We start from the raw sequence: 12,796 nt of genomic DNA, 5'->3' as shown, positions 1-12,796 counted from the left end.
ACGAATCTTTAGGACGACCTAATATTTTCAATTATAGCCCTATTTGAACTTCCACCACTCTCTATATTTTTATGTTAGTGGTCTGTCACAGTTGTTTGCTTTCATCCGACGGTATTCTCTCGGCTATCCCGAACCATTGGAACCACGCAACTCGATTCAGCCGCGTGGAACAACCTGTATGCGATATAGAAAGGAATAATAAAGAAACGAATACTGGTTAACTTACTCGACGTCGGCGGTGGTTGCGGCGCTCGACGGACGACGGTATGCTCTTGGTGCGGCCCAGTGTACTCGTGCCATGTGTACGTGCTCCTATACTCTGAATGGAGCTGCTGCAATGCACAATTAACGCGACAGGTCAGTAGAGAACAGTGACGGAATCATTTTTAGTTATAAATGATATTTTAAAGAGAAAGTTGTTTAAAATAAGCAGCGTTAGGAACGTTTGGCTGCGAAGAGTTAACAAATAGGCCGCTTTCGTAACGAAACCGTAGACTCGTCTCGAGGGCGGCAATCGAGCTCGAGGGGTCGATTCAACGTAAATTTCCATTCGCCGGTTGTCTGCGACAATATCGAAAGAATCGTTAGGTCGCGAGAACAATGGACGCGGCCGGAGCTAGATCCACAATAAAATCTAAATACGGCCGTCATCTGAAACGTTGTATACACTTCCAACGGGTAGAAAAAGTCGCATCTGCGGGTGACAAGAACGTTTCGTTCGAACGCATCGCATAAAACACAGGTGGTATTGTCAGCCGGTCTCACGTACAATCGAGTACAATGACGATGCGTATCGGTCCACGGAACGACTAGAGACGATTTATCCTCTTTCTCCCTTTTTCCTCTCTTTTTTGAAAACAGTTTCAACGGACGTCCATCGATCCGCTCTCGGTGAATGGACGTCGTCGACACAAAAGAGAAATAATGTTAGGTGGCTCCGTAAGGGTGCCAATAAAACGGGACTAAATAGCGCGTCTTAGCCACCGCGAATTTCCCATTAGTCCTCGAAGTGAAAGGGAGGAAGGAACGTTTTCCGGAGCGGCGTTCAACCAGCATTTCTCAACATTTTTCACTCCTTTTGCCAGCTTTAGCAATTTTTCGGAATGCCACGGATTCTTGCTAGGCTTACTTGAAAAAAGGGAAACGACTCACCGATGCGTATCGTTTCAGCAGAAATTATTCTAAACACGACAGATTCGCGGAACGTCGCTAATTGCGTTGTCCTGCTTCCTCGGAGTTGATTGATTTAGTTACTTAACCCAGATAGAGCCGGACGCTGGCAGAAACGCAGACGAGACAACGCGATTCCGCCTAGAGGTGAAACAATCTCGACGCGTGTACATTCTTTCGGAGTGTTTTCATTTCTTTTCGACATAGAGACAAAGAAAAATGACGACAATGGTTGTTCGTTGTTCTTACGGCCGAGTTTTCGCGTGAACCGGTGGCCTTCGCGCGTTCATTTTCCACTCGACGGGTGTAATTGCGCTACTCGAAATAATTAGAGAACCGTCTTCCGGGGCAACTTGGCGGAAATCAACCAAACATCGAGAACGAATGGTATAAAAGTACATTTAATGCATCGATGTTTTCAACGAGTATCGAATTTATACAGCGGGGCTCGTAAAGCAGTGGATAGCTTAACGATAAAGTCGCTTAAATGTCAGATCCTCTAATTGGCTTTACGGTGTATTTAATAATACGTTTATACGTTAAATAATCTATTCTGGATTAGGACTAGTAGTCGGCAAATGGTCATCGTGAATGAAATTGTTAAATAACAAACGGTGCACGGTCGTCGATGCTATTTATTTAAACAGACGCATCGTGAAACATTTTCAACGTTGTATCAGGCGTTCATTGTACCAATTAAAACATGCTGCAAGGTTTCGATAGATAGACAGACAGGTCGATGCTTGGGGCTTCTCCATAATCCATTTGCAAAAGCTTTAGGCTCATGTGTCTTTCGCGCTGCGAATAATTATTCGAATTTGGGCCGCGATACTGTCGATGCAGGAGCCGCGTATTTTTTTTTTTTTTTCTAATCTCAAATTTGATTCGCGTGGAAAATGTAGATAAAAAGGAGGTCTTATTCCGTGGGGGACGTCTTTCGTTATCGTGGCCGATGAATCTTGGAGAAACTTTAACCTGGGAAGGCGGCGATCGAAAACGGACAGGGGCTCGTTTAAAAATACAACAGGCCGTCGTAGAACGAGAAAACAGCACCTACAACTTGTGTGCGGTGAACTCCCGTATCTACGGCGGCCGGTCTATCGATTTTCATACGTTCATTTATTAATGGCGATGTGGGGCACCGTTAACCTTTTCATGTGACGCCGCGCCCACGCCGTCGCGAACACTTCGATATTTTCGTCGAAACGATATGCCTGCCGATAGCGTCGTCGATTCAATTATGGTCAACTTCTTCCGCGATGTCGACTGCGGTCATCGTTCACCTCTATCGAGCAGAGACCGATCAACGGAACAAACGCAGAGAACGCTGTTTAATAAAAGTCAATTCGGAAGCGAACCCGTATAAAACTCCTATTTTTATTTCATTCGACCTTTTAACGCATCACATTTTGCGAGCCACCTTGTATAGCGTAAGTGTACTCGGTGGAAGGATTATAGCGAAGCACTTGAGGTCCACTCGAGGGAAATACAAAGCAATACCCTCGAGGGTGCAAACCGACAAATGTGTTTTTTGCCACTCGGTATGGGGCTGCACGCCGCCAGTGTGCAGCGCACATTGTGTACAAGCCATTAACCATTTCGGTGCTAAGATTCGAGGACTTGGCGCTCGGTGCACCGTTCGATTAAACGGTTAAAGGTACGAGAACGTTCCAGCGCGCGAGAACTATATCAAAATTCGCCCTAGAGCTCTCAACTCTCGTCGTTGAATCGTTCATGCCACCCTCTGCTGGTCCCACGAATTCGCTGTACTTGGTTTAACGGACATACTTGAGAGAAACAGCAGAAAACATTGAGACAATTAATTACGAGAGGAGCAAATTTTCGTATATATATTTGGTTGTCCAGAAAGTTTGCGGCAATTTTTAAGAATAATTCAAAGGCACATTTGAATTTTGATATATATATTTATTCAATTATACAGATACCATTTTGTTCCACGACCTTTCCACCTTTTAACGGATGCACACATCCGTTAATTGTTTTCAACCATTCCGATATAAACAGACGTGTAGCATCTATCAAAAATCGCCACGGACTTTCCAGACAAACTAATATTAATAGAAGCATTCTCCATAATCGATTTTCTTGAAGTAACACGCGTAAAAATTAGGGAAAGCGATGTGCCTCTAAGTAATCGCAAAAGTTTCGCGTGTTTTTCCAAGTATCGACCAAGTACCGAGCCCATCCAATACGAAATCACTCGGCGTACGGCCTGGAAACACGTAGTTCTCTGAAAACCATCGATACATCGTCTGGGAAGGTACTGGTCAAAGACTAACGAGCCCGGCGAACTTGTTGGAAACGTGGCACGTTATGGGTATTCGAATGCAGAAAAAAACCGATAACGTTGTCGCGGAACTTTCCCAATATTAATTTAGAATGCACCAAATTTTCGTTCTTTCGATGGTAAAATATTCCGAGATCGCGTGGGAAAAGGATGAGAGTTTATTTTTTGCATATTTAGTCGCCAAAGAAAGCTCGTCTCGCTTCTGAATGTGACGACCGTACGTTATAAAAGTGATCCAAGCAAAAGTGAAATATAGCATCGCCTATGTTAATATTTCAACGCAGCTCCGTACAATTTTGTTAACAATTTAACGACACCCGTCGCAGAATTTTAAGATCGAACATCTTTTTATTTTCGAAGACTCGAAACTCACGTGTACGGCGAAAAATACTGTGAGGCTATGAAATGGATGGGTAGTAACAGAATAAATATGTATGTCACGCTAGTCCGTTACACGAAGGAGAACGAAGTCACACGAAGTTAACGAGGATAGCAAAGTCGACCCGTGATGTAGATTTCGGAGAATAAATGACAACAAATTGTAGTAAATTTGTAGTGTTGATACCGATGCAGTAAATAACCTTACAAAATATTAACAGCTAGATTTTCAATCTCTCCAACTTTTGCGTGTGCGCGAATTCTGTGAATTTTGTGTAACCAGTGTTTTCGATGGGACCTTCCGCGACCCCTGCGTCCAATTACGATCCGCGCCCTCCCTCCATTGCATTCGTTAACAGTTTCTGAAAGTGAAAAAGGGCGGCGGTCGATGGGGGAGGAAAAATCAGAGGTCGAAACTTGCCCCTCTCGGTCGCGCAATTATTTTGATGAAAGTAGATAACGGTGGACGAACCCTGTGCACGCGAAGGTCCGCGGAATAATGTCGTTAAAGGTTCCACTTAACGAGGCGGCGAGTTAATTGATAATTACGCGGCGGCCCGGAGAAAACTGCATCGAGGGATATCGCGTGCGCAATTAATCGAGAGCACGGTGCACAAGCACGTCGTGTAATTGAACACGAGGCCGTGACGAACGACTCTCTGCCGTTCGGCCACTCGTATTCCTTGTTCGTTCCGCGCGGAGGGAGTCTTTGTTACGGACAATTTCAATAATTTGCGGAGAAACTCGGACGAAAAGTCTGTCGTTTGTATGCTTCGCGAGAAAACTCGTCGGGAACACGACGACGATTTCGTCGGTTCGTTTGGAATTGTTCAACACGTTCACGCCGGCGCGTACCACCGGTGGCTCGCGTTCGCGTGTCTATCAGATAACGCGTACCCTCTCGCCGCCCCATGGCGAGAAACGCGAATAGCAGCGCCATTGTGAACGCATTAACGGAAAATCGGTCGATACCAGCATTGATCCTCCCAAATCAAATGGAGTCGCAAACTTTCCAGAATGCGAGTGAAACTTTGAATATTTTCATTGACAAGCAAAGAAGTTTGATACCTCGATAGAGGAATAATTGTTGGGACTGTTCAGCACCCGAAAAACGAAAGGACAATCGTGCCAGAAATAATTAACGGAGAAGCACTTGAAGCAATCTTAATCAAGGCTAGAAAAACGTGGCGAATCCTGCGATTCATACAAATATCCAGTCAAAATTAGTATACCGTCGCGATAAATCAACCGGTACGAAAGTTCCTTAAAGTTCGAACAGGCGCAGAGAATCGAACGGAAACTATTTCAATGAAACGCGCGGAGTTTAAAAAAATCCCCATATCTTTGAAGTTTGATAGAAAAAGGAGATCTCGGAATGCAGATGGAGGCTAAGCCCTTTAATTCTTTCTCGGAGTTTTTCCATTCTTTCTCCCGTGTCGTAAGCCTTTGCCTAGCATTCGGATGAAAACAACTTTTCATCCCGCAATTTAAACTTTTAATTACTTGTCCGTTCGAAATATTAGAGCGTCGTCGTATCATCGGGGCGAGGAGAGACAGTCGCGAGGAAAAATTCGCGCGGAGCGGATCGAGATGCGTTCGCCTCGAATCGCAACGCGTTCTCAATCATCCGGACTCGGAGATGCCGTTGCGTCTCGGTGATACGTCGGTGATTCTTATCCCATCTTCGCCCATCTTTCCGCGGTGCAATTTTCGAACGATCGAAACTTTTTCGCTCCAGCTGAGGCCTGAGAGGGATTCGTTTTTCCAGGCGGTTGCGTGCCGATGAGACGTCGAGATGAGATCGTCGAGAGCGATCCTGTCGTATCCCTCGACGTACCTTCCTTCTATCCTCTCGTTACAGCTCCACGACGATTACCGTGGCCCTCGGGTCTTGTATCGCTGGTAACGTGGCCACGGAATCACTCGCATCCTTTTATTCGGTTTAAAAATTGTCGGATAGAAATTCGGCCCATTAAACGCGAGCTTGGCGCGCTTTAAAATGATACCGTGAAAGTTCCGCGTTGCCAACATTTTTTTTTTTTTTACTTTCTCATCCCTCTTCGACTCGTTCGCATCCTCTCAAATTCCCGACGGGTTTGTTAATTAACGCGCGAAGCCGGGCGTTTAAAATTTCGCCAGAAATTCGCACGCGAGAAACACGTTTAACACGAACGGAGGTACGAACGGGATGCATGTTGGGACACGAGGGAAATACAACTGTGCCGTCATGCGACCCGAATAGGGCTCGCTGAATTATCGTTTTCGTTATTATCGTTATTAACAGCAGAGATTGTCATCTCTGTCGCTGAAGTGAACTCGAGGATTTACGAGCAGCACCGCGGTATCTGACCGCGAAGTGGTTCGACGCGAAACTAGCAAACGTTAAATAATAAAAATGTTGAACAATGTCGGTTGCAGAGCAGCGGTGGTTTGCTACAAACGAGTGGAACCGGCTGAAATATGAGTGGCTGAACACGAGAAAAGCGGCAGGGCGCGAAAATTGGTGGGCGACGATTTAAAATTTAAATCAATCTGTCGACAACGGCGCATCGGATAAAAAGCGCGAACAAAGCGTCGAGATATCGTGCGAGTTGAAATGCGAATGGAACGTCGCGAGATGAAATACAACGGGGCAAAAACTGTGCCGGATAGCGCGATTAAAACCTCCAGCAAAGACACGAGAAGTGGCGTGGAACGCGCGCCTGAGTGGTACGAATCAAATATTTTTAAGATCGAAAATCTTTTCGCGAGTGAAACCGCGGGGCACAGCTTGTTACAAATAGTAATAGAAAAACAATTTCATAATCTAAAGAACGAATAGAAAGAAATAAAGTAACAGATTTTTATCGAAGAGATTCTCAAAAGCCACTGGAAAGAACATATTGGCAATTTATGAATCACCGCGAAAATCCGCGGTTCAACGTAGTTCGGAAGTCTTGCACTACTTTATGAATAAAAGGATGAAGTCTTCTGTGAAGTGGAACTGCTCGTTGATCAACAGAGAGAACTTAAAGGACGAGTTCTCCGCGGTTGCTAACTTTTCGAATATACTTTACACGGGATGTTCTGCGACGAGTACAGTCGATACAGAGGTTATAGTAACTTCCAGAATACATGTACAATTTTTGCATGGTCGGAGACCATTCCGGTTTCGTTTTTCACTTTCAAATGTAATCGAACGAAAGTGATCGAGTATGACATGCATTTTACGTTTGATTACACTATTCGCTCAGCTAGGGGATCGTGTTAGCGTTTCATTACATTGGTCGCTGACCCATGAGATTAATTTTTGCGTTAATAATAAATTAGTTTTGCCTTTCCTGTATTCTAGTAAGTCGATTTTCCTCTGAGGACATTTTCTTCTATTTGCTTGCTACATCGTCAGAATTGCAAACGAAACCAATACATGATGATGTATGTTCGATATTAATATCCATTTAGTTATTTATTAATATACTGTTATTTATCGTACACGCCACAGCATTCGGTGTACCTTATTCGTATTTAAAAGTCTAACCTAATGTGACTTGATACGATCGATATAAACAAGAGCGTATCGAACGCTTAATTCGGATCAGCTTGATATAACCAGGATTGAAAGTGCCTGAGGTCGCCCTACAGCGATCCCGAATTACTCGAGCTAGCGGGCCCCAACAGACGTGCAGTAAACCAGTGAAACGATGAAAAGCATCGTAATGTAAGAAGTTGAGAGTAGATGTAAAAAACATAATGCATTACAAGTCGCCTTCTCGGTTACTTTCGTTGCGAGATCGAAAGGAAGGCCTATCCGAAAGACCGAGGAAACGTACCGCATCTTTCCGCAAGGAGGACGAAATAGACCGCGAGAGGATACCGACGATACCTTCCAGAGGACCGATCAACGGAAAGGGAGATGTCCTGCAAGGCAGAACGTTCGTTCCACGTCGCTTGCCAAGAGGAAGAAGAGGAAAGCGAAGGATAGGCGAAATTGCAGCGCAGATGGTGACGTAACCGGGCACGGCCCGTTGACTTCGGCGCCCTGGACGGTCTGGCTGCGCCTCTACATGCGGGTTATCAACACGATTGCGCGTTGTAAACGACGCTCAGGGGCATATGGCCGAGTAGTAGGAGTCAACGTACTGCACTCCCAACACGGGGTGCACCGGCGAATATCGACGGAGTCGGAACGGTGGCGCAGTGCCGGTTCTCCTACTACCTTCGTCTTCGTGCCAGCCGCATGCAGACATCGAGAAATACTGCGTGTCAAAGTCGAATCACTCGGGCAACCAGCGTTCTTCGGTCCCCACAGGCGTTGCGACGCGAAATCACGGCAACCCAAACGAACGGGGATTCACCCGTAGCATTCTCTGTCGTTTAAATACTGCTGGGTCGTTTGACGCGTTCGTCGTCGCTTTATACGACGACAGAACTAAATAAATTAATTTTCAATTACCGAAGGAAATCGGAGCGGAGTGGAATAGGACGACAATTCGGTCTGTCTATTCGTTATTAAAGAATGGAACGACTCGTTCCTCTACTGGGCGTCGAGAAATAGGCAGAATTTTACGAGATTAATTTTATGAACCGATAACGAATCGTGCGCATGCAAGACCTACTTTTGCGTTCACATGCGATTTTTGAAGCACGAGTCGAACGCCTGCAGCTAGGTAACCCGATTTGCGTCGCCTGCTGCATATCGAAATAGTTCCCTCGACGAGATTTATAAATCAAAGTTGTGTCGCCGTGTTTTATTTCGAAAGTTCACGATGCTGGATATTCTCTGTAAAATGCACACCCTTTTTATTAGAAACAATATCGAGCCAGAGTAACGATGATAAAACCTTTTGGTTCGGGCTAATGTCACCCATGCGAGCAATATAAAAACCCTCGATCCCGTTACCGGTGGATGAAAGATCCGTTGGCACTTGTGAACAGAACAGGTTGGAAGGGCTCGAATTTATTCTAAGTAGCGTAGCAATTATTTTCAGCTGTCCACGGTCCAAGCTAGCTGGGGGGGTTGCGCATTGCAGCGAGTAGTAAAAGTCAACGTACGTCCCGCGAAGAGAATGGCGGTGCACGTGATAGTGCATATCGACGAACGTGGAGTGGCGCAGTGCCGGTTTCTCCTACCGCTCCTCGTGACGTTTAGCCACCGCGAATCGTGTTAGGCGATTGTACGAAAGTAACGCGACGAAATGCAACGGCGAGTCGATACAGACCGGCCGAAAGCTCCGCTTATCGTTGAATCGACCTTAAAACGTCCAGCAGCGGCGATCAGGCTCGATACGATTCGACAAATCGACGATAAATCACGCCAGCTGAACTGGCAACGCGATTCACGTAGAATGGGCTCGAACAATTTTTTCGAGGAGACAAACGAAAATTCCCTTCCAAGCGGATGTTTCAGTCCCTCGAATAAAAAGAAATACTTCTGTACGTTCTCTTATCGGATACTTCCGTAAGCAGAGTAACGAGGGAATCGATTTTCTGCAATTGCATACCGCATTCGCAACGTTGGGCTCGAGGAAAAGAAGATCATATCACATGCAAGAAGGTAGTTTCTCGTTAAGCCAATCAATTTTGCCCTCTAGCAATCTTCCTAACTATCCTCGGGGAAGAGCCATAACGCGTCCTAGTTTCTAGAATCGCCCCGTGTTTCGTGGAAAGGATGTAACTTTTTGTTGGCCGACAAGGTGACTAAGCGATCCGCAGAAAAATCAATGACTGGCGAGTCTTTTTCTTGTAGACGTCGAGAGACAGGAGGATTAATGAAATTTCTTGCGGGCGAGGATAACGGAGGATATAAAAGGCACAGTCACTCGGCCGCGTAAACTTGCAATCGAACGCATTTATTACTCGCGTTTCGTCGCGATACGTACGAGTTCATTCTACGTTTTCTAATAAGGGATGACCCAACTTTCGATACGTTGTTTGTTCGATAAATCCGAATTACAAAATCCAATTATGTTTCATCGCGAACAAATAACAGTTCATCGGAATAAACGATGCGAATAAATCGTCGCGCAGATTCTCCGATTCGTGCCCCATTATTCGAGTAAAATTTACCCCATCTCAGGCCGAAACTGACAAAAGAATCCCGACAAACATCCGCCAACCATTTGTTTTTCGGATACAGCAATTTTCGGAGCACGTTCACAAAAATTGTGAAACCGACTACCTTTTTCGGGATAACAAGAGACGTTCCCGACCTCAAAAATTTGGAAGATTACGAATCATTGTGCACGAGTAGAGTAGCTCATCCGCATTATGAAACCACGTTTCGTTGGCGCCGTGGTACGGCTCGAGGGGCGACACGACCTTACGAAAAATAATATTCGGACTACTAGTTCTCGTGGAATATCAGACCGGCACAAATATTCCGCGTGTACGCAGACTCGGATTAACATACAATTTGGGGCCCGGGGCTGTCGAACCTTCGTGGGCTCCCATTCTCGAAAAACGGGGAAAAACTACGCACGAAAATGATATTACAATAATAATAATAAGAGTTCGAGTATTTATTCGAGCAACTCCCTTCCAAGCTCCGCCTCCTGAGTAAACTGGTCCAGGAACGGTAATGATACCGCTGGAAAGATGTTCGTACGGCAATGTTCTTCGCGTCGCGATTCGTCATTGAACTAATTTGCCGTGTAATCGGGCGGCGAAGCATACAATCGCAGCCGACGCTCTACTTTCGAGGAGAGGGCGATCGCAGGAACGATAAGAGGAAGTCTTTCCGCCGACGAAAGATTGGATGTAGGAACAACCGGAAGAGAAGAATCGGAAGACGTCTCTATACGGTCGCAGAGGCGTTGCGATCTCCTTTTCCCGATCAACTTTCGGATAAAGACGTACCGTGAGGAATGTTTAACGCGTTCTCGTATATTCACGCGGCCGATTACTATCTAACGAGGCGCGTAATTACAGAATCTGCCGCGCAATTCCGAGTCATTAATCACTTCACTCTTCCTGCTCGAAGACGCTCTGCAAGGAAACTGGCGACGAACAGCGGCCCGTTAAAAAATGACTGCGAGAGAATTAGCGAGGACGCAATCTGCATTTCTCGCTAAATAGAGCTAATCGCTTTTTTACCGTTTCAACAGCGGGCGGTACCGCGCTGGATTTCCACGGGATGAATATTCAGAGAATACGAAAAGTGCGCAAACATTTCGTGGCGTTACGCGGAGTTTTGAATGCGTCTTCGTAATTCGGTCTGTGGATTATGCCGAGTGTTCTGTCTCGCTGGAACAAGTTCCCTGTAAATATCTGGTAAGTGTCGCTTTGTGCCATTGGTCGGCGGAATGACGAGCGTAATTCGTTTATTGTTATTACGAACGACGTTGCGAAAGTTTCCGTCAAGCGACGATATGTACAGGGTGGTTCGAGAAACCGGGACAAGTTGTAGCTTAATTTCGACGAGTACTAAAAAGCAAGTTAAGTTCCTGTATTTTTCCGTATTTCCACCGGATCGATTTCGTTTTCATTTGCATAATAATGGACGGAGCTTTCGCCTGCGTCGCGATCACCGCTGTTAAACGTTCTCGACATCCTTCGTAGTAATAAACGAATTCTGCTTGCCATTCCAACGACCGATGGCATAGGAGAGACACGCATTCCTGACACCCCCGCGTGCGTTGTTCGAGCACTCTCCGTCGCGCTAAAATGCGATGGAACGGAGTCGAATGCGGCACGAGCCCGTCGACGAGAACACGCCAATTCTCCGGCACAGAGATTTACGAGCCGTGGCTTAAGGTAAACCGCAACGCGAACAACCGATTCCCTCTCAGCCCTTGCTCGCGAATTAATCCACGAAACCGTGAAGGTCGAGCATCGCGTTCCACGAGTGTCACCTTTATTCCCCGGGGAAACTATAAAAGAAACCTTCGGAGAAAAAAGGTGAGCGCCTAAAAATCACGGGAACTCAACGAACCGTGCGACCACGAGAATAAGCCAGCTGGTGTGCATAATTTTTTCAAGCACGAATACCACCGATTAAACGACGAATTATTCGGCGAATGTGCGAATCTCGGCGCGTTCCGTGCGAATCATTATTATTATATTAATATTCGAATTGCACCGCTTGGAGCGGTCGAAGCAGTGGAAGAGGAAGCGATCCCCCTGTGTTTGTCGATACGCATTTTCCTATCGATTCCTCGAAAATAACAGAGTTCTAAATAAACTTTAAAGCGAGTCGAATTGTACGCGAGCGGATAAAATAAACGAGACCATCTTTTCTAATAAAGTCTCGCGCGTATTCGTTCCCGTTAATGTTTAGTTACACGCCGTTTCGTTAATTCGTTGGCTGCGTCACCGGAGCAAAATAAATTCGCGAAATAATTTCCCGACGCTGACGCGACCCCGTCGATCAATGTCCAACGTTCGCATTGTTCGGAGCCAACAATGTGCACGCGGATGATTGGTTCCTCCTTCTCGGGAGAGTAACCGATAATCCTTAATACAGAATTACTTATCGAACGTCTACGCGATTTGCAAGCGGAACCGGCGCGGCGGCGGCGGCGGCGACGAAGAAACGGCCTCGAGGGGTGAAGTCGATATTGGCTCTCTCGGTTGCAAAAATTCCGTAGCGTTAGCCGATAGTCCCGCGAAAGAAACCGTCGTCTCGGAGCCACCGGCGGGCAAGAAACTTCCATGCACAAGCGAACCAACCTTCTCTGGCTGGAAAATCGAACCAGCCACTGGCTGCACACCGAATTCCCAGGTATTCACGTACGTGTGCCTGCGAACGTGTACCTCGGAACATACCGGCGACGGATTCGTGCGGAAGTCGCAAAGTTCCTGGCCGATACAGACGCGGCGTGTTGGGAAAGAAAATACGAGGAAACGGTAGATAGCGATCTCGGGAGGGGGATCTCGTTGAAAAATTGACGATCCTTGAGATTATTTTTAACGAAACCTACGCGATAGCGCAACGCTTCGTTCGTGACGTATATTCGATTGAAC

General features: G+C 46.1%; 1 protein-coding gene across 9 annotated transcripts in view; it reads right to left on the bottom strand.

The window, feature by feature from the left end:
* Positions 1 to 12,796, bottom strand: part of LOC128879552 (protein piccolo) — a 59,020-nt gene that overhangs the window by 32,160 nt on the left and 14,064 nt on the right. For all 9 annotated transcript variants that reach the window (XM_054128821.1, XM_054128874.1, XM_054128838.1 and 6 more), the window contains one exon: positions 227 to 332. In XM_054128821.1, the coding sequence (XP_053984796.1) occupies positions 227 to 332 (106 nt within the window). The remainder of the gene's footprint in view (positions 1 to 226; positions 333 to 12,796) is intronic.

Source organism: Hylaeus volcanicus, chromosome 1 (genome assembly GCF_026283585.1).
Source record: "Hylaeus volcanicus isolate JK05 chromosome 1, UHH_iyHylVolc1.0_haploid, whole genome shotgun sequence".
NCBI lineage: Eukaryota > Metazoa > Arthropoda > Insecta > Hymenoptera > Colletidae > Hylaeus > Hylaeus volcanicus.
This window is presented reverse-complemented; position numbering and strand designations above follow the sequence as displayed.